General features: G+C 38.6%; 1 protein-coding gene across 3 annotated transcripts in view; it reads left to right on the plus strand.

The window, feature by feature from the left end:
• PHKB (phosphorylase kinase regulatory subunit beta) overlaps window positions 1-21399 on the plus strand; it is a 198946-nt gene that overhangs the window by 168708 nt on the left and 8839 nt on the right. For 2 of the 3 annotated variants that reach the window (XM_090062024.1, XM_090062023.1), the window contains 5 exons: window positions 378-459; window positions 4866-4923; window positions 6779-6869; window positions 9320-9525; window positions 19358-19492. In XM_090062024.1, the coding sequence (XP_089918150.1) occupies window positions 378-459; window positions 4866-4923; window positions 6779-6869; window positions 9320-9525; window positions 19358-19492 (572 nt within the window). Of the gene's footprint in view, window positions 1-377; window positions 460-4865; window positions 4924-5782; window positions 5874-6778; window positions 6870-9319; window positions 9526-19357; window positions 19493-21399 lie in introns of all 3 variants that reach the window. The other variant, XM_090062022.1, reaches the window with a different exon arrangement.

The raw sequence follows: 21399 nt of genomic DNA on the forward strand, positions 1-21399 counted from the left end.
GTTATAAAACTGTATACAAGGAATACATATTGTGTGTGTCACCCATGACACTATTTCCATGATTAGAGATGGAAAATGAAGGAGTCAATATGACTTGACCTTGTGAGGTGCAGACAGTTCTCACCTCTACCTGAAATCCTGAAACTGACTACTTGCCGTCTAGAAGAAGGCAAGTAGATTTGAGATTTTACAGAGGGAGATCCTTCTTCCTTGGAACTTGCATTGTATAGAAATAGAAAAATTGAAAACAAAATTGAAACCAAACAGCAGCCCCCAGAAAACCCAACCCTGTTCTTAGGTTTGATTTGAAATTTGTTCGTAACCTGGATGCATTTTACTTCCCACTTGAAATTCTATAGGCTTATTCTTGTTTTTAGGACTGCAATTGCTTAGCAAGTCAAGCATTATTGTTGAGTGTTTTGCTGAAAAGGGAAGGACCGAATTTCATCACCAAGGAAGGTAAGAGGTCCTTTTATTTGATTATTCTAAATATTTCAGGAAGCAGGTTTCTGTGTAGTTCTGATAAACATGAATAATGGACATGCACATGAGATGTTTTGTAGCTATTTTCCTCTCCATTAAAGCAGTTTCTTTTTTAAATGGAAAATGCACATTTGTATACTGAAGAGTGGAATGAGCTGTTAAATGCATTAACTCCTCTAAATTGTTCTCATGCAGTATGTTACCTGCTCATAATTCTGAGCACACTTATTTGTGTCACAATGGGTTTGACCTTGTACATGAAAATGAAACTGAAGACCAGTTTCTGCCAGTGCTAGTTAATCTGAAATGTATAGGAAATAGTAGACTGACTGATTTATATTCTGAAAAGGGACTTAATTTCAAGTATTAGCTCTAGAGGTATTTGCTCTTCAGTTTTGTATCTAGCTTTATATTAGAGTGCTGGAGTTAAATACATATGAGATATTTCAAAACATCCAAAAGGCTTGGTTGCCCAGGGTTTCCTACCTTTTTCAAAGGTTACTCTAAATTGTTCTTCTCGATCCATACGCACATGCATGCCCTATTAAAAGAAGAAATCAAGCGAAGAATTAGTATTTAAGCCATATTTCCTCCTTTTTATACTCCTAGGTGTGGTGACTTTTCTCATCACCACTTAATTTCATAAGGCGCTGCTTAAGGGCAATCTAACCCAGGGGTTTTCAACCTTTTTTAAGAACTTCTGGTAGTGGCAGCTGGATATGGAGCAGGGGGCAAGAATCTCATGCAGCAGCATGGGGTGGTGGATGGCAACAGCAGCAGACACATGAGAGCTCTGCCTCCTCCCTGCACCCCTCCACATCCAGCCGGCCAGATGGCACCTATGCCGCCCACACAGGGTCACTGCTGCCCTCGCCGCCACCCTGCTCCTGGGAGGCGGTGGCTCATGGTGGTGGGTGGCAGCGCTCCATCCCCACCCACTCTTATACATCCCCTAGGATTGTTCCAAGTACCCCCAGGGGGTACATGTACCGTTGGTTGACAACCTCTGGTCTAACCTTAAGGGTGGGAAACCTGAGTGAGACTTGGCTCTCCTGATATAAACACATCTTTCATACAGTATCACTTTATAAATCACAGGTCAGAAACAACATCAAATATAATATTCTGTATTTTAAAAATATAAAATTGTAAGGTTTTTGTGAAGTTTTAGGAAAGGCTTGTTCAGCTTCTGAACAGGAGGGAGAAGTGACCACCTATATTGTTAATATCTTTTTTTTTTAATCTAAAAATGTTTCTTTGACCTTAAATGTTGCTTTGACCTCAGTAGCCCTATAGGGTCATTGTTTGGAATACCCAGTTTATTACATCACCAAACAAGGTGATGAAATGTCTTGTAGGAGACCGTCCTATATTAAAGGTGAAGGTAACTAACACAACCACCCTATCGTTCCAGACATTAACTTTTGATTAACTAAATAACCATATATAAACATTTGGGCTTAATGATGTTCCTACAATGTATCTGACCAGATTGCAGTAAACTATGCCAAGTCAGCAGTTTTATCCAAGATGAAATAGTGAACAGCAATAACCTTATTATCTGCTGACCTTGCACTAAAAACGTTAATCCCTGACTGAACTCCTATCATCCCATACTAGCACACTGAGCTATACGAAATAGCTAGTTTAAAACATATAAAAATGGGAAAAACCAAAATCTTTGTATCTGGTCTTCACTTTCCACCATATAATGGTGTGAAGAAGCTCCCAGCTGATATCCCCAGAGTTCTGAAGCTCTGATCTTGCTATGATCTGGCAACTCAAGTTTCTAATACAGCTAAATTTATTCTTGAAGCAATGGTATTGTTGTACCTGTAGTACAAAAAAGTCCTGTAGAGAAAAGCAATCCTCTTGGCTATGAATTTTAAATCCAGTAGATATCTCAAACAGAATTAACTAAAAGTTTTCTCACTGTTACTTCCTATGTGGTGGTTTCCAGTCCAACTGCAATTTTTCAGTCCTGCAAAACTGGACAGGTTTCATTGTAGTTAATCCTCTGCTTTGAAGGGTAGGCCTCTTGGCCTCTTTGGCAATAATCTCTGGATAAAAGCTCTATCCATGCCCTTCACAGAGTGTCTGTAAGGTACAGGATCTGTGTAGAGCCCCCACGCTCACTGGTAACATAAATATAGTGTTTCTGAGCAATCCAACCTTGCATATGCTCTTGTTCTACAGTTTGATTCTTCAGGGAAATGATATAAAGAAGCCAGTAAGCATGCCGGCTTTGTAAAGGTTCCCCAAAACAGCTGTTTGTGTATGTAACACAGAGCTATCCACTTCTGAGTAGCCAAAGACTACACATCATGTGACCTTTGAAACTCCCCCCAAGGGTGAGGGCAGGAAGATGAAGCTGGAGGTAGGGTGGGTAGGGTTCAAACTCCAGCAGCAGCAGAAACTGTGGGAGAAGTAGGCCAGGCAGGAACCTACAGAACCAGTTGTAACCCCTCACAGGCTGCGTGTAGCTCATGGGCTGCCAGTGATTTGTCCATAAACACATTCAGACTGAGAGTGAATCCAAAGCAATGCCCACATGGTTAAAGGGGATGGTCTTAGAACTAGTTTTAGGTGAGCAGTGACTGGAGAGGTCGCTTTACCAAACAGTTTCTGCCATGGAACCTTCTGCAATTGCCCAGTATTTGGTGATGAAATGCAAGGCTGCCTTGCAGGGTTCAGTTATGCCAACATTAATTGTGGAAATTTCTTGACTACAGAAGGCAGTCCCACTGTGGCAGTCTCGTAACATAGAGTGACAGAATCTGAGATCAAATTAGAATATCTCTGTGCTAATATTACTGTACCTTTAGAACTTTTGACTAAGGTGAAAATAGCTGCAGGCTTTCGTAAAGTTCTGTGCACGTGGTTTAGTCCTTTTGTTTTTTTTGCAAAGTCCTGGGTCTCGATTTTCTGGGGAAAATACCAGTAAGTTAATATGCTAACTGCTGAACTTCTGTAAACCCCTGGGCAGGAAATCAGGAAAAATCCTTAAGAATACTTTATCTGGGTAGAACATAGTACACAGTGAATCTGCTATTCACAGGGGCTTGGATTTTACCAACCTTCCTTCTGAGTACAGACATGTGGGAAGGTTAGATTGAGTTAAAAATGGCCACCTGATCTAAGATAAGTTGGGATGCGAGGGGCTAGTGGGAGAAGCTGGAGAGAGGGGGGAAATCAGAGGAACAGGGGCTTGAAGGAAAGAACGGGGCATGTGGCATCTGCAAAGGGTTTGGAGGGATTGAGAGGACAAGTGGAATCTGCAGGAGGGATGGGTAGGGCTAGCAGGGTCTGCAGAAGGCTGGGGCGGAGGCGGGGGGGAGGCATGCAAAGTCCACAGGGAAAATCAGGGGGGCAGGCAGGGTCTGTGGAAGGCAGGTTTGGTGAGGTATGTGAGGGTTTGGTAGGATTGGGAGGATGACCTGAGCTATTTTTAGGAATCTGAGCCCCTCTACCCCCAGATGAACAACCTTCCCCCCCACCAAGACTTTCTTTCTCAGCTCCCAGCATCAGCAAACATTGATAAAACTGGCACTGAGAGTGGCTTGTGGGATGGGGGCTTGGTGGACAGAGGGGACTGTCTGGTCCATGGGGAAGAGAATGGGGACATTGTCCGCCTGGGGTCAAATCATGGGTCCCAGGGGATAAAAACAGTGTAGTGCTGCAGGGTGGGGGGTAGGAAAAGCACAGCCCTAGGGCTTGGGGCCAGTGACTGGGCTTTCCCAGCCCTGGGGCTACACTTGAAACTATGTAGAAGTTTAGGACAGTTAGATTAGTCTAAAAATGGCCACCGAATCTAAGTTACACTACTTCGGATGTAGGGTAACTTAGATTGATCTAACCTTCCTGGACCTTCTGTACAGTATGCACTTAGTTTGCCTCGGTGCAGAGGTAGATTGATCTAAGTTAGATTAGGTGGCCATTAACATGAACTAACCAGCTAACCTCCCCAAACATCTGTATGCACCCAAAGGCTTCGTCCACATGTGTATGGACATTAGGTTCCCTGGGGGCAACTAGCAGCAGTGCACCTTGTGCTGCTGCTAGTTGTCCCCGGGGAACATCTGTGCCACACGCCTTCTGGCAAGCAGCAAGTTACCCCAGGGTCAAACCCCCCAACCCACACTGCTCCCTTGCAGTGTGGAGAACAACTGAATGTGTGGTATATGGCACCACAAAACATACCTGTGGTGTCACATACTGCACAGGCATTCTCATCTGGACATGGCCAAAGAGAGCAGCTAAGGGACTTAGAACAAGCTAAATGTTTTGCTGAATCTAAATCTACACTACATAACATCAAATTTAACTTTATTATTGTTGAATAACAATCCATTGGCACTTTTTTTTTTTTAACTGTTTTTTAGGTACAGTCTCTGACCATATTGAAAGAATCTACAGACGTGCTGGTAGCAAAAAGCTCTGGTTTGTACACAGAATCTTTTGTGTTTCATATCTGCTCTGTCAAATAAAGGTGCTTGGAGGTTTTTCAGCCTATTCTCAAAACTTTAATCCAGATCTTTAAAGAATGTAAGAAAGCACTGACCTCAATGGGACTTTGTTAATTTATACCAGCTGTGAACCAACCCTTAGCTGTTAACCTTGAGACACAAATGAAAATGAATTTGTTAAACATTTGTTCCTGTAGAACAGTGTTCAAAATGTCTTTGTAACAAACTGTACTATAGATGTATATTACTTAGGAAACAAGAGATGGATCACAGCACATAAGAGGATCAATTTTTTCAGGGAATATTACAATATAAAACGATTCTCTGTGCCAAAGTAGGTGTTCAAAAGTTAACCTAAATTACATTTAATAACCTAACTCAGTATATCTGAGCTGTTTACTGCTTGTTACTCTTGAAGTCATTTGCGTTAAGGATGGCTTTACCAGAATAGCTTCAAAAGATTTTTGGAAAATGAAGTCTACTGTATTTGCTGGATAATTGTTCTATTTGACTAAAGCATAATAGAAATCTTTTTTCGTATTGCAGAAGAGATTTGAACCTACGATACGCTGTACTATTTCACTTTGTAAATCTTGTTAACCAGAAGGGGTTGTTTGAAAAAGATAATAACTAAGGAAATACAAGAATTGATTTCAGGTTTCAATTTAATCTGTTCACACAATGAAACAGAGTTATAACCAAGTAACAAAAGTTGTTATTTTATTTCATTGTTAGCCTTTTTAATGTATACTAATCTGAGGACTTTTTATAAAACATATGTAAACAGTATTATTTTTCATTTCTTTTTCATGACTGTCATATGACACACCTAGGTTGCTGGTACGCTACACTGCTGCATTTGCACAGAAATTTGCTTCTTCTATAGCCCCACATATTACTACTTTACTGGTACATGGGAAACAGGTAAAGTGCAGAAAGGTCTGAAATGGTGCTGCTTGAGATTTTTTGCTTTATTTGCATTTTGATAGTATCAGCTAATGCAATTTTGAAATGCTTTGCTCTTGATCTGAGAGTGCACAGCAGTCTTCACGGAAGTCAACATAAATTTAGTTGACGGATTTTCTACTAACTATGGAATATTACAATTTGTTCATTAACTCTGTTGATAAATGAGTATTTGCACCCTCAAAATCCATGTTTAGAAAAGCTTAAACACACGTCTGTTCAGTTTTTATTTGTCATAAAAGGGAATTTATAGAACTATGTTAGCTTTTAATGGTAAGAGCTGTATGTCAGTTCAGTTGTCCTTAGAAGTTGCAGCCGGTTTTAAACCTAGCACTTTACATGATTCTCTTCTTTTCATCATTCACCTATAAAATGCTTTTAGGCAAAAAAAGTAAAAAAAAAGAAATGTAATCAACTGTGTATTGTGTGTGCTGTACTTGCTCTTACAACAAAAATCTTTTCAAAATAAACAGGAGGAAATAATCTTTTTTTTTCCACTAACTGCAAATTGGTGAAATTGTCACCAAACAAAAGTAGACATTTTGATAGAAGAAATTATTATGACAGGCTCTCTTCTCAAAATGTTGTGAGAGAAAAGAACAGCTGGTTATTTTCTGCAGTCTGTAGTTTAATGAGTTCCCAATGCAGTCATTTTTGCTTGTTCTAGTAATTAATAAAAATCTAGAAATTGTCCCAAAAAATAAAAGCTTATCTGACATTACTTATCAAGCGCAAGTACTCCATATATTTATATGATTAGTGCTTTGGAACTATCAAATGTGGTACCAGAATTCAAACATATATGTGAATTCATTAGACTAGCAGTTAATGTCCAGTCGGATTGCTCTGTTTTCTGCCCTCAGGTCTGTTGTGCGCTTCGCAGCAAGTCTTTTAGGTAAACTAGTGGACAGCCTTGCACCATCTATTACTAATGTTTTAGTTCAGGGCAAACAGGTAAGTCTTTATTTTCTAGAATTGCATTAAGGAATGATAATCAAGAGAAAAATGTATAAAGGCTTTGTCATCTGGAAGGCCACAGATATTTTTTTGAAGTACCCAAAACTTAAAGATTATATATTCAGTAACAGAAAATAATTAAACAAAAAAAAAAGTATTGCTATTGATAATTTGTATAGACCTTGTGGTCTACAACATGCTTTTCTTTAATGAAGCTGAGAGAGAAGTATAGAATAGATAGTTGAGTAGACCAAAACCTAGATGGAAAAACAGGAGAAGATGGTATAGGCACAGTTTAGGAGGAATACATGTAACAAAATAAGGAGAAATTATTTTGCAAAAAGTAGATGGAAGCAAGTAATAGAAAGGTATTTATGGAAAAGGTTGATTTTTTTTAAATATATCTATATAAAACCTAATAATTATGTGTCTAATAAACTAAAGGAGATGTTAGTTTTGCACAGGAAGTAGCAAGTTAAGTAGCAGTGTGTTCTGTTACATGCAGAGTTGTAGGCAGCAGCCAGGTAGCCTGCAGTTGGTGGCAGTCACCAGTTAGGCTCAACTGCCTGAATAGGAACAGGGCCCAGCTGGCCCTTATAAGAGCAGGGCCCTGAACAGAAAGCCAGCAACAGTTTGCCTGCTAGCAGCCGGGAGAACAACAACCTGGCTAGGGTTGCTGCTTGTGACACCTTAGAGGTAAGGGTAGGAGCAATGGGGATGGCTGGAGGCTCCTAGTCCTGGGGCATAACCTAAAACTACACCCTGCTGGAGCTGGATGGTATAGTGGGGCTGCTTGTGGCAGGGCAGCTTCCAGGAAATGCTACACTTGGGACCTTCCCAGTGAAGGGCGAATAAGGCACACCAGAAAGCCTCAGCCCTAGCTGCCTTGCGGGTGACCCTGTGGAGGGAAAGGCTAGGGGAGCACACCCCGAATAGGAAAGCAAGAGCCCAGATTCACTGTGAGCTCTGAAGCTGCACATAGGAACCACCAGGGGTGGGGCCCTGAGTCTTCAAGGAGCTATATGAGAAGCTCCTGGAGCAAAAGGTTAAAGGGTTTGTTGAGGCCCAGTGTAGGGCATGGGATAAGCTTGGGGATACTTGTGACCTAGCATGTTGACACTTGACAGTGTGGGACATATGGGCTTGGAGCCCAGAATGGGGCTGGATGCCCTAATTGGAAATGGGGCTTGGAGCCTGGGGTTGTTAGGGGCTTGGAGCCCAGACTTGGGATGGGGTTGGGAGCCCATTATTGAAATGGAGCTTGGAGCCCTAAGTGAAGGACACCAGAGAGCCCAGTGAGAAGGCAGTGGGACTACGAACTCCAGTGGGGAGTAAAAGTCCTGTGTGAGACTCTGGAGCTCGAGTCCCAGTGTATAGCACTGAGGGAACATCTGCAAGACATGAGACAGTACAGGGGTGGTCTGAGCTGTTTGCATAGGCCTTGTCATTGGGGCATGTAAATAGGCAGCCTCTCCTGGCTGATGAACATCACATAATCATTAACATCAAGGCATGGCAGGAACGGAAGGCAGGCGGTTAGTCCCAAGGTAAGTGGGTGAGTCAGTGACTGACAGGCCCCGGGATGCCCACTTGTTACAGGGATTCTGGTGGTTTTTCTCTTCCATTCATGTGCCCCAAACAGTTTAATATGGGATGTTTGTCTCTCTCCTAAATGTAACTATTGTTTGTCCTCTGAAGAAAAAAAAGTGACGATAAGTTCGTAAGAAACTACTTGAAACTAAAAAAATATGGGACAGAAATGACTTATTTGTCATTCAGCCATTTTGGACAGGAGAGTTGTGGTATGCTTCTGGTGCTATGTAGCTATAGAAGAAAATGAATGAGCATGTAGCATGGTTTGTAGTTGCTTATTTTTATTTGTTTTTAATTACCTGTCCTTATCAACCCATTTATAATGTCATTTTTTGTGAGAAAGCAAGTTGCTTTGTTCTGCTGGAAGTAGAGTATGAGTAGTTTAGAGTTTTATATTTTTAAGTATGCTTTTTCTGAAAATATTGATGTTGGGATTCTATTACCATTTTAAAACCTAGAACATAATTTTGGAAAAAAGTATTGAAATATTAAGAAACCAGTATTATGATACTGAATTTTCAGGAAGCCTCAGTAAAAACAGGAGATAAACGAATTTCTCGACTAGTTGTACAATCATGGACTTGTTACATTATCCAAACTCTCTTATAATATAGTGGTGATTTAATAAGCACATTTTGGTTGGGATTATGATTTTTTGCTTCAATACATTTATTTTTAGTAAAAATAGCAGTCATGCTAACTACTATTTCCATTCATTTAACACTGTACTTAAGACAAAAAAATAGTTCAATCTGAACAGGGGAATGTTAGTGTAGGAAATTTAACTTGCAGATTTATCTCTTGTGTTTTGCTGTTTCTGGTTCCCTACCCCCACAATGTTGTTATGTCTTTAGGTAACTCTTGGAGCTTTCGGCCAAGAAGAAGAAGAAGTTATTTCTAACCCTCTATCCCCAGGAGTGATTAAGAACATCATTTACAATAATTGCAATTTACAAGATCAAAGGGAAGCTGTTATTCAGCAAGAACTTGTCATACATATTGGTTGGATCATCTCAAACTCACCTGAACTTTTCAGTGGCATGTTAAAAATACGTGTTGGGTTAGTAAAATGCTTTTTATAATTATTATTATAATTAATGTGTATTGTGGTAGCGGCTAGATGCTCAAGTGGATTGTGGTAATAATTTATATGAACAAATATAGTTATGTTTGTATCTGTTTATGATATTTTTCACTTTGTCATTCCTGACCACCATTTAAAAATTAAACGTACAGAAATTGGAAGCTCCAACTAACTTGAGGTAAAACCAGCTGGTTATCCATAGCATCCAATGGGTAGCTTCTTTTTTATACATAAGGATAGCTTTGAAGCACTACTGAAGCAAATAGATTTATTACAATAGATTTTGCCAATCCATATACCAGGGTTAAGTACAGACAGTCAAGAAGCGCAGGGCTAAATCGATTCAGTCTTTGCAGGTTAGTCTGAGATTAAACTAAGAAACAACTGGACACACATTTACTTTTGATTCAGGAAATGCAGCCACAATGTCTGCAGTGGCTCAGGCCAGAAGCCCGGCTCTCTGGCATATAGCCAGCATGGGCTGTGTGTTCACTTCCTCTTCCTGCTGCCCCCAAGGTTTCTGGGATTTGCAGTCTAGCTTCAAAGCAGCAGGACTCTTCCTGCTTCCAGGTACAGGCAGAGGCTGCTTCCAGGTGCCTTTGGGATTTGCAGTCCACAGTAACAGCCAGTAGTAAGTTTGAGTGGGGGGAGATGTGTTTAGCCCCCTTCTCTGGTCCCAGCCCCCAGCCAGGGTTTGCCTATGAGAGGCAGTCCCTGCCCTCCCCTCTTTCCCCCGCAACCCTTCTTTGCTGGAGCAGACAGCACAGCCCAGGCCAGGGCTGGAAAGCATGCTGAGGGACTCTGGTTTAGGTTGAACCAGGAAGGGGTCTGGGACAGGAGTTTCATAAACTGGTTTGACCCAAATCAGTTAAGTCTGATACTACATTCAACCAGGTTTGTCTTAAACCAGTTTCAGTCGTTTTGAAACTGGTTTATATGCACTGAACTTATGTTCTGTTACAAGTTTAAACCAGTTTCTGATCACTTAAACTGGTTTGTGTGTAACTTCTGTTCCTAGTCCAGAAGTTTCACATTTTATAATGCTGTTTTATTCTGTGCTGTTCAAAATATCCTAGAAAGTTCAAATCTGATTCTTGAATTCCACCCAAAGTGGAAATGACAAAGATATAAACACTTTCTAATTAACACAGAGCAATAGTACTAGATCAATAATATCTGTTGTTAGAGTTGATGGTTGTGATAGGGGTTTTTTTATTACTGTTCTTCTGCACTATTTCTAGACCTTTATCCAATTCACATTTAAAGTCAACAGAAGGTATCATAATCTTCATTGGGAACAAGATTTTACTACAGTTTTACCACCCCCCTTATTTCCCACTCAGTTCTGTGCCTTCTTGTCTAACATGAAGTTTGTCCTGCTCTCCCAAATGTTTGAAATGTTGCACAACCAGAATTTTATGTTGACTTAGAACACCTGCCATAGAATAAGAGTCAGTAGGCACTAGATGGTATATCTTGGTTGATTAACTTGTGTAATTGCTGAAAAGTTTTGGGTACCATTGACAGGACTACTGCTAATATCCTGTCTGCTTTCTTTTTTAATCTGTATACTTACCTTTCCAACCTAACCTCAGATCATTCATTAGGATATAGGTCAGCTGTAGCATTTCTATTAAAAAGTTTTTTATGTGAAAAAAGTGATTTTTTTTTTATAATGGGAATTGTATTAATATTTTTGTTGCTGTGCAAAATGCATCCAGTTTGCAGTAAAATGCATATTTCTCTTATATAATGCTATGTTAACCTTTTTAGACATTAAACAAAGCTTATAAAATGAAGCCAAGCTGTTTTCCAAGATTTTATGACATCATGTATTTTTTTTCTCTAATGGATTCTCCCTGGATTACCTTTTGTCAGAGTTAATTTACTCTCTTCTTAAACTTTACACAAACCACCTATGACTAACTTAACCCCCTGCTGTTTTGTTTTTACTGCTCTGTATCCACAGTTTTCTTGGGTTAAGAAAAATTTCCTGGTTCCTTTAAAAACTCTGTCAATAAAGATAAATATTCTAGTATCACATGAAGTTGTAGTTAAGTGTAGCAGAGAAGATTCCTAATAAAGAAGAAAAATAGCAGAAAAAATAATTTTAGTTCCATAATGTATTTTAGAACTAAGCATTGCTTTATTTTTTCCATGAAAGAGTAAATATTTATTCTCCCATTATTAAAACGCATGCATTTTTTGCATGCTTTCAAAACACTCAGATGCGTATTTGACTGTTTAGCTACACTTCGTTTACAATGAGTTTCTTTTATAATAATACTGACTGATCCTTGTTCTTTTTAAGTTAGTGGTTAAAATATCAGTTTTTGATCAGTTTCTCTAATATATCATTCAGATAATCCATTTAGCAAGGAGTCTCTGACGCTAAGGGCTATATAGCCATTACATGAATTACCAATAACATCCAGAAGTACTAGCAAAATGAAATTTATCAACTCTAAACTACTGCAACTTTCAAGCCTGTTTGGACTACGTGTTCTGTACTTATCCCAGATTGTACAGAAATAAAACTTTTTGGAACCTTTTTGGTGATAACACTTTTTCACAATGTTTATTAACATAGTAATAACTTCCATATGCAAACAGGAGTTAAAATCCAGGTGGTTCTGCCGCTGCATAGCCTGGTATGCACATTTCAGATGGCAAAAAGCTGCTGCCTTCACCTTTTAAATGCGTTGTGCCATGTTAGATTTTCAGCCAATATGTTAAGGCCCAAACTTGCTTCTGATGTTGAAAAGGAGCACGTCTGTGCCTGGCTTGTTGGAGACATTGTTTGAGAGCAGGTCTCCATACAGAAACACTAATTTTGTAATACTATGAAGGGCAGTTAAGACCTTTTTATTTATTGTCACATAAATGTAATTTTATGTAAGGATTATAGGTACTTATTTTTTCTTCTGAAATGTGCAAGTTCTGTGTTTTCAGTTGAATACATTTTGTAGCTATAGCTCCTGCACAGACACACGCAGCTTTTTTGGGTGTTAGCTATTTGTCCTGTACTGTAACTAACAATTATACTAACAAATGTGAATTGTAAAGCAAATAATAGAAAAATTCAGGAATTAATGTTGTGTAAGTGTATTAGTATGATGTGCACATGACTTGTACTTATTTATTAGAATTCTGTCACATTTCATGGTATTCACAGCTATACTAGTATTTTTCGGCAGATCAGTTTAGTCTGTCACAGTTAGGTTGACACAAATCTTTTGATTAACAAAAACAGTCTTTTTGAAAGGTAGAAGAAGCAGCACATACGTGACCATGTCTTTCCTAGAAGTACAGTGAGTGAGCTTAAAATTAATTCTAATTTTGGACTAGACTTCAGAGAGATTCTTCATATGTAAAATAAGAAATAACCTCTAAAACCAAAACAAATTTTGAGTGCTCTGTTCTTTACCATTTTCTCATATGGGATGTAGCATTCCAGCACTGGAAATGATTGGCAGACATTTTACCAGGAAAGTAACTGCAAGTACATATACAATTTGAAAAGTATCCAAATGCAGTAGTTATGCTTTACAGTCAACTTGTCTCTACATTTAGTCAAATATTTGCTTTATTGACAGTGACTATTTGATAATCATGAGGACATTTATTTTTTTCAGTTCAAATATTTCTATAATGTTTGCTTATTCATGTTATCCACCCCAATCTTTTTTTAAACCAATCCCAAGGTGCCAGTTTTCTTTCTTGTTCCAAGGTTAATCCTATAGATTAAATTTCCTTTATTTCACTGTTATCATCCACTTCAGTGAGCAAAATTAACCTTCTCGCAGAAATAGTATTCTAGTCTGATAATGATTTGATTTGGTGTCTCATTATTGATTTGTGCTCTCGCGTTCATGTTGAAATAGATCAAGTTCCTGACAGGCCCATTACTGTAAAGACCTCCAATCAACTGCTTTCTACCCAAGCTCTGTCAGTCAGGTTTTAGTGGAAGATGCCTCTAAAGGTTTATTTTATCAACGATTTTTCATCTCCACTTTTCATACTGCCAGAAAATTTCACATAAACAATTACATACAGAAAATATCTTGTCTGTGAATCTCTGCATTGATAACTAAACTGTGTTTAAATGAACTGATTCCCAGAGAAGGTAATTCTGTCTTTTAGTGACAAGACAATGATGTTGTTTTGTCTACATAAATAAAAGGGGTGTAATTGATGCCCTTAAATTGTGTCCATTTCCTCATTTCTACTGAAAGCAATTTTGGCACCTTTTGTTTCTGACGTGTGACAAGTTGGGGTAATAATGATTCACATGGTTTAATTTACCTTTGTTTTTTTTAATCATCCAACCATGAGGAACTGTCACTCAGATGCTGTACACAGTATTGATATGACTAATTAAATTGCCACAATTTCATTGTTTCTTTATTATCATGTAGAATACAGCTTCGTCTCATATAGTTAATACCTGTTTGTCCTTTGCCACAGACACAGAATATGTTAAATGTCTTTAACTCCAGATACCAAACTTTTAATGAATATTTGTTACATCTTGCTATACATCCTAGTTTAAAAAGAAAGGAAAGGAAGAATCTGATTTCAGGGTGTATATGAACATTTGTCAGATTTGGGGTAAAAGTGGGTTGAGGGGCTTTAAGGACTTTCTGTAGAAGGTGGACAAGGAAGATGCATAAACTACAACAGTGGTGCTCAACCTCTGGCCTGCAACCTGAATCTAGCCTTTGGGACTGTGTCATCTAGCCCATAGGGCTTTCCACAGGTTTGGAAATTTGGCAGAGGGGGTGTGATGGCAGCATTAATTGCTATGGCAATTTAATGCAATTACCACTCCCCCACCATTACATTTCCAGACCTGTGAGGAGCCTCACAAGCCAGATGCACAGGAATGTATGGCCATAGATCAGTCACTCATTTGGCCCACAGGGTTAAAAGGCAGAGCATCAGTAAACTAGGATATGACTACTTTTAACTGTACGTGGAAGAGTTGCAGTGTAATTGATTTAGGTTTCCTGAGTGATCCTCTGATTTGCAGTTTACTTTCTACAGAAGCCAAATGTTCTTTAATCAAAACTAGTAGTTTTAGTTACTCTAGATTTTTCTGTAATTTCAGATTTTAAAACAAGGCATCAGCTGAAAATAGTAACACCATTTATATAGCATGAAAGCTATCTTCACCTGCTATGAGTAAACATTATGCCTGGAATCTTTAGCTGCTTCTGCTTCTTTTGCAGTATTTTGAGGGTACACTATGAGAAAAACTAGCCATAATTTCATGACTTGATTTTCATTCAGATAGGAAGTCCTCCTCCAGTCACAGCATGGGGAGTATAATTGATTTGGGGAATGGACTTGACTGGAATGTCCTGTACTCTTAGGCTAGGGATGGACATTCAAAAGGCCTGAGCCTAGAGTGATTCAATCATTGCAAGTTAAACTAATCTGCCTATGTTGAACCGGTTTGCAAATGCACAGATATTCTCTCTCGACTGAAGAAATGCAGGCCTATGCCTGCAATGACTCAGGCTAGAAGGGGGGGACACTAGAAAGGGGTATAAACCCCCACCCTGCCTGCACCATCCCAGGCTTTTCCACACTTGCTGCTCAATGGGTGGGAGTGTTCCCAGCCCCCGACTAGCACTCTAAGGCAAAGGGGGTGTGCAATGCATGCATCTGTTGATGATACTGAGCTTTTCAATCTTCGTCTCCCTTCTTCTTCATACTGTCTGGAAACCTGCCAGGCAAGGGAGCCAGGAAGGGGCTGATAACACAGCGTTTATCAGCCCATCAACAAAACAAAAACCTCTCATTAGTTCAAGTTTTTCATAAAGAGCTTTTTCCAAGGAAGGAACAGAGGGACGTTACCAGCTGACCTCAATTAGCTCCAAAAAGCCCTAAGTGAACTGTTCTGTTCTGTCTGCCTGTCCCAGTGAAATTGGACACGCATACAGCCCTCTCAACATTAGCTAGCATACCACGTGCCTAGGGTCTGTGGGGCTGGGGTCTGTGCTATGGGAGATGGAAGGAAGGGCCAGAGGGAGGGGGAAAATCTCTGCTTGAGCAGCAAGCAGTGGGTGGGGCAGAGGGAAGCCAGACAGAAGCTGCTATGCCTGAAGTCTCCACCAGAGCTCTGGCTAGGGAGCAGAGGGGTGGGGCCAGCCCTGTTCTGGAACAGATAGCCCAGTGCAGGAATGCAAAGCATCTGGGATGCTGGGGGACTCTGATTTAACTTAAACCAGGAAGGGGTCTGGGGCAGACATTACATAAACCACTTTGACCCAATTCAGTTAAGTCTGATACTACATTCAGCCAGGTTTATCTTAAATCAGTTTCAGCCATTTTGAAACTGGTTTATGTGCACTAAATGTATGTTCTGTTATAGGTTTAAACCAGTTTCTGATCACTTAAAGCAGTTTATCTGGAATGTCTGTCCCTAGCCCTGTTGCCTCGTTGCCAAATGGCCCCCTGATTGTCAGGGGATGGAGTTTACATCATCTTCCCCCTAACTCCCTGGTGCAGAACCAGCCAGAGGACTAAGGGATCATAAACAATCTCCTTTCCAAACCCCTGTTGCAGCGCATAGCAGTTTGGTTCAAAGGACTGAAGTAATGTTTGTCTTACATAAAACAGTACAAAGAAACAATAGGGCTACATCTGCAAAGGTAGGCACCAATAAAAGTATATTCTCTGGCTTCATGTGTATTGACTAGAATAAGTGTATCCATTGGTTTCTAGCACAACTGAATTTGTTTATTAACTGGATTAGAGACGCATGTAGTCTTTATTTTTAGGTTATAGGCTATTGTAGATGACTGTCAGCTAAGATGGGTTGATGCATTAGATTGTCAAGCTTCAACAGGTTTGACAGTTACATTTCTTTGCAGTAACTTTTTGTCAGTTTGTGCCAAAGATCTGTGTGCCTTTGTCAAAGTTTCATGATACCAGATATTGCACAAACTTGTGAGAAGAAACTTAATAAAAATATTTTTAAAGCCATTTCATTTTGCATAGTTGTCTTACATACTGTCCTTTTTCTACACTGAGACATGGATGTAAGAAACTGCTTTTAGTGGGGGGAAAAATCAGATTCTTTGTCTTTTTTCTTTGATTGTGTGCTGAAGGGCTTTACTTAAGTTTTTACCTTTTTAATAGACAATAATATCAAATTTAAAAAAGGCATACAGGTAACAAAGGAACTTCAGGTATTTAATTTGTGGAGGACCAAACATACATCCAAAGACTTCACTGTAGTTGTGACATTTAGATTTCCTAGAGCAAATGAAGCCAGTGCCACTTGAGTGCTACAAAACTTCATAATTTTTTATTTTAATTTTTAAAAGATGTGATGAAATGTTATGCATTAAAAATAAATGTATTGTGATAATTTACTGATGTAACAATGGTAGTTTGCTAATTGGTTGAATACAAGGGTACCAACTTTTTATATTGGAACATATTTGATAAAAGTCTTATGTAAATGAAATTGTCATTAATTAAAAAGTCAACACAAGCTCTAATTTTGTGTTTAGTCTGTAAAGTAGAAATCCAGGTGACTTGCTCCAGATAAGCACCACTGAGCAGACAATTTAATTCTAAGTGTTGCTGTGTTAGTATGGCAATATGCCAAGTTTTTATAAGTGGTTTTAATATTCCATTAAACATCACAGATATAATTTGCTTTTTCTGACAATTCTAGAGGCACCAAATGTTGATTAAAACTATGGTACAGCAAAATTTATGAGCCCTTTAATCTACCATGTACACGTTCATCAAAGTATATTTTATATATTTATTTTTCTGTCTTTTCCCTTCATATACATTTATTTTTTTAAGAATGTAGTTACTGGGCTGCTTTTTTTAATGAAATTAAAGAATATCCTAAACAATGATCTGTTCAGAAAACTTTCAGGTTCGTTACCAGTATGGTGTTCTTATTTATGATCACAAAGAAATTAGCATCTGTGTTTAATTTTTTCATTGTCTTGGTCCAGTTTGCTCTTATTCCTCTTTCTTTACAATGAATATGCACATATTGCAAAATTAAAATGCCTAACCCTGATGTGTTTGAAGACAGTTTGCATATTTGAGACCTATAACATTAGGAAAACTTCTTAAACCTTCTAAATTTTTACATGCCATATTTGTCACCAGATTCCTGTCTTACTAGTGAGCAGTTAATTCTGGTTGAAAACAAGGGGACTGCTCATCCATTTAACTGCTCATCAATGTGAGTCAGGACTCTAAGTAGCTGTGTTGAGCAAAGCTGGAATGTTTCCAGGTATAATTTTTCCTCTCTTTTAACTTGTTCTCTTACCAAAATGCATTCACTTCTCAAGAGGAAACCAACTCCTTACAGCCTAATGCTATTTATTCCTTTGCCTGTTTATGTTGTTCCCCATATCTTGCATCCTTCACTGATAGTACTCCAATCAGAAATGTAGAACAGGTATTTAGCTCTAGGAGTCGTTAGTATCACAAAACTTCAGGATCTTCTTGTCTATGAAGTTATACTATGAGGCTTGTGAATGAGTTACTTAAATAGAAGAAATTCATTTAACTATCCAAATTTAGCTTAAGTGATTAAGTTCAATGGAAGATATGCTAAATTAATGTGTGTGAAATTTGGGTATAATTGTGGTAGGTGAATCCTGTAGGAATACCAGATATAGAAATTTGCATGTCTTTCTTTTCTGAGCTGAGGTCCCTTGTTTCTAGCACTATTTTACCTGATAGAAGCTGAGTGCCCACAGCATCGGAGCTTGTCAAATTTAACTTCTGACACTGGAATCTAGGTGCTGAAGTAATTACAATGAAGAAAGTAAAGGCTCCTTTTAAGTAACCTTGCTTCCCAGATTTATCTAGTAATAAGGTATCTTTTCATCTTATTCAGTTAAGGACTTGATTTGTTTCTGTGATATGTAACAAGAAACATTTTCAGCCTTCTTTCTAATGGTTTATCAAATGTGCTTTCCTAAGATCTAAGGCAGTGTTGAACAGGAAAACTTCATTGGTTCCGTAATTATTTTAATCAAATCCTTTCAAAATGGAACAGGAAATGAAAGAAAAATGTGACAAGTTGCAAAAATGGATTTCAAAGGCTAAAATTGCACCAACCCATATTTTTTCTCATGCAGAATAATTTTACTTTTTTGTCTTTTTAAATCCTTCAGTAAGCTACATTATTTATTGAAAGAGCATAATTTTAATTATTTTTTTTTTACATCAAATGTCACACAGTGACTTTAGAATTTATTTATTTATGATATGAAGGAGTATCTGGGCAAACATATCTTCTATATGAAGGGTGTTTTATAACAATTCTCCTAAAGCAGCAATGCATAAATAATGTTATGTTTCCATCAAACATAGAAAAAGCACTGTGACAGTGTGGAATAAATTCTACTATAAAGTTAAATGAGCAGAATATCCTTTTGTTGACTCTTCTGCCAATGTATCTTACAGCAGCCAAATGCAAGCAAGATCTTCTGGATTCTCTATAGACTATTCTGTTAGATTGTATTGTTGTAGGAAATTTCACTTTCCTTCTAGTGAAAGCATGCTTTCTACAATTCAGATATAATATAGTAACATTAAAATATTAATATTGTATTATTAATATTATATTAACATTGCCTTGATTATATTATTTATAATATCTTGTATATTAATATTAAAATTAAAATACTATATGATAACCTTTTTCCAGCCTCTAGTTAAGAGAAAAATAATATTAAAAAATATGAACCTGAACTTTTTAAAAGATATGTGTATCTATGATATCCTAAAATATATTTTAATTCTTGTGTTTCAGATGGATTATCCATGCTATGAAGTATGAACTAAAATTTCGTGCTGGAGATATGCCTGCTATGGACTTATACCAGCTGTCTCCTAGTGAAGTGAAGCAACTTCTGCTGGATATTCTTCAGCCGCAGCAGCAAGGAAGGTAAGAAGATTGAGTGTGTGTCACATTCTGTCATTCATAATGGATTATTCACATCATCTATATTTCTGAAATGATTTGTATGCTTCTTAAATCACCAGGTGTCTGCAATCAATAATGTTTCAAACATACATTATTTATCCAGAGGTAGGGTAGATCCATATTAGTTTTTTTATTCTTGCAGATGTTTCTGATTCTACCAGTCTTCCCCTTTCCCTTATCCTAGTCTGAAACCTTTATCTGACGGAGCACTTTAGTATTTTGCCAGTGTCAATACACGGTTAGGTTTTCCTAACCTAGCTGGATGCAGGGAGTTTTCACTGTCACTTCTCACTATTAAAAATGTTTGTACCAGTCAGAGTAGGGCTTATCTGCTGCTTGTTTGACCTTCTATTTAAATCCCCTCTCATGCCATAACTATATTGCCTGAAGTGCATCTCTTTTAAAGACTATAACACTCGTTTGCATTAGCTGCCAGAGAGAGGTTTTTGTAGTTACCTCACAAGAGTGCAGGACAGAAGCTGAAAGCATTGACTAACTGTGCTGATCCCACACGCTCATCGGATGCAAGAGAACGAGGTTAGAAATTTTCCTCATTCTAGTTGCCAGTATTAGCTCCAACTTCTGCAGTAAAGCTCACTTTCAGTGCTCATAACTTCTGGAGCCAACTATAACTCCATGGGTAAAGGCTCCTCTCTGTAAGTAAGCAGGAAAGATACTCAAGTTCCTCAACTAAGACATCTGTTTAAAATCTGTGCTGTCTGAGGAGCTAGGAGTTCCATGTCTGCCCCTTTCCAAACTGGTATGCCATTGGCTGTATGGCATTTCCAGGTCTCATTTTGTGTTTTCCTGCTTGATATTCTTCAATCTTTCTCAGGCTGGTGTTCATCCTATTTATGCTGCATTCTTCTTCATGCTGACTCTGACATTCTTCCTATGCAAGCTTCTGCCACAGCACTAGCTCTTGTCCTTCCAGCTGCAGTTTTTTCCACTGATGATTTAGGGAAACACTGTGCATGGCTTCCTTCAGCCACTGAATACACTGCAGACATTTTCTTCCATCTGAGATAATGTCCCAGTTCTACTAATCCATGTGGGCTTCTGTCTCCTTTAATCTGTTCATGCTGCCAACAGGGTGCTGTAGTTGAGTTACCTCACAGTTGTGGACCACAACTTCCTTTCTGGTCAAAAGTGTAGTAGCCTAATCGCGTTCTTGAAAAGAATACAGAACAATTTTTTCTTTTGCTTTTTCTTCGTAATGTTTTTATTCCTGTTTTCACTAACTGGAAATTTACCACTATAGTTGATTTGGGTCCTATCAGTACCTCTGTCTGGCCTCCATGAACACACCCTTCAAGTGTCAGAGATTTCCCTACCCAGAGGGAAAATTTCACAATTCTTCCATTTTGAGACTATCCCCTAGGCTACACTACCATGCATATCCTCCATTTCTGCTAGAATATGGGGCCTTGTGTGTCTTTTCCTGCTTGGAAGCCTGTGAGCAGTTGCAAACATTGATTGACTGAACAGCCTTCCTAAAACAAAAAATGGTGATTGTTTTATCAGTAGGAACAAAGCTTTTAACAGGTGAACAGGTTTCAAAATATCCTACGTGTGTGTCTCACCTAAAGTTTTAGTATCCACTGCTCTTTGAATATAGGGCAATAATCTACCACTGCTCTTTGGATGAGGGACCTTTTTAATGCCGCCACAGTTCGTATGTTTTTCTGCCTGTATGAACCCTTTATAGTCCTGCTGTAAGCCAGTTCTGTAGGCTGGTCTGGTCCTGCAGGGAGCAAAACAGGAAAGCCAAGGCTTCAACTGAACTCCAACTAGCTTAGAGCATCAAGGACAATAAAAAGTCCTTTTTCAGATATGTGGGGAGCCAGAGGAAAATCAAGGGCAACATT

This window comes from Crocodylus siamensis, chromosome 9 (genome assembly GCF_052110815.1).
Source record: "Crocodylus siamensis isolate JL-2025a chromosome 9, ASM5211081v1, whole genome shotgun sequence".
Classification (NCBI taxonomy): domain Eukaryota; kingdom Metazoa; phylum Chordata; order Crocodylia; family Crocodylidae; genus Crocodylus; species Crocodylus siamensis.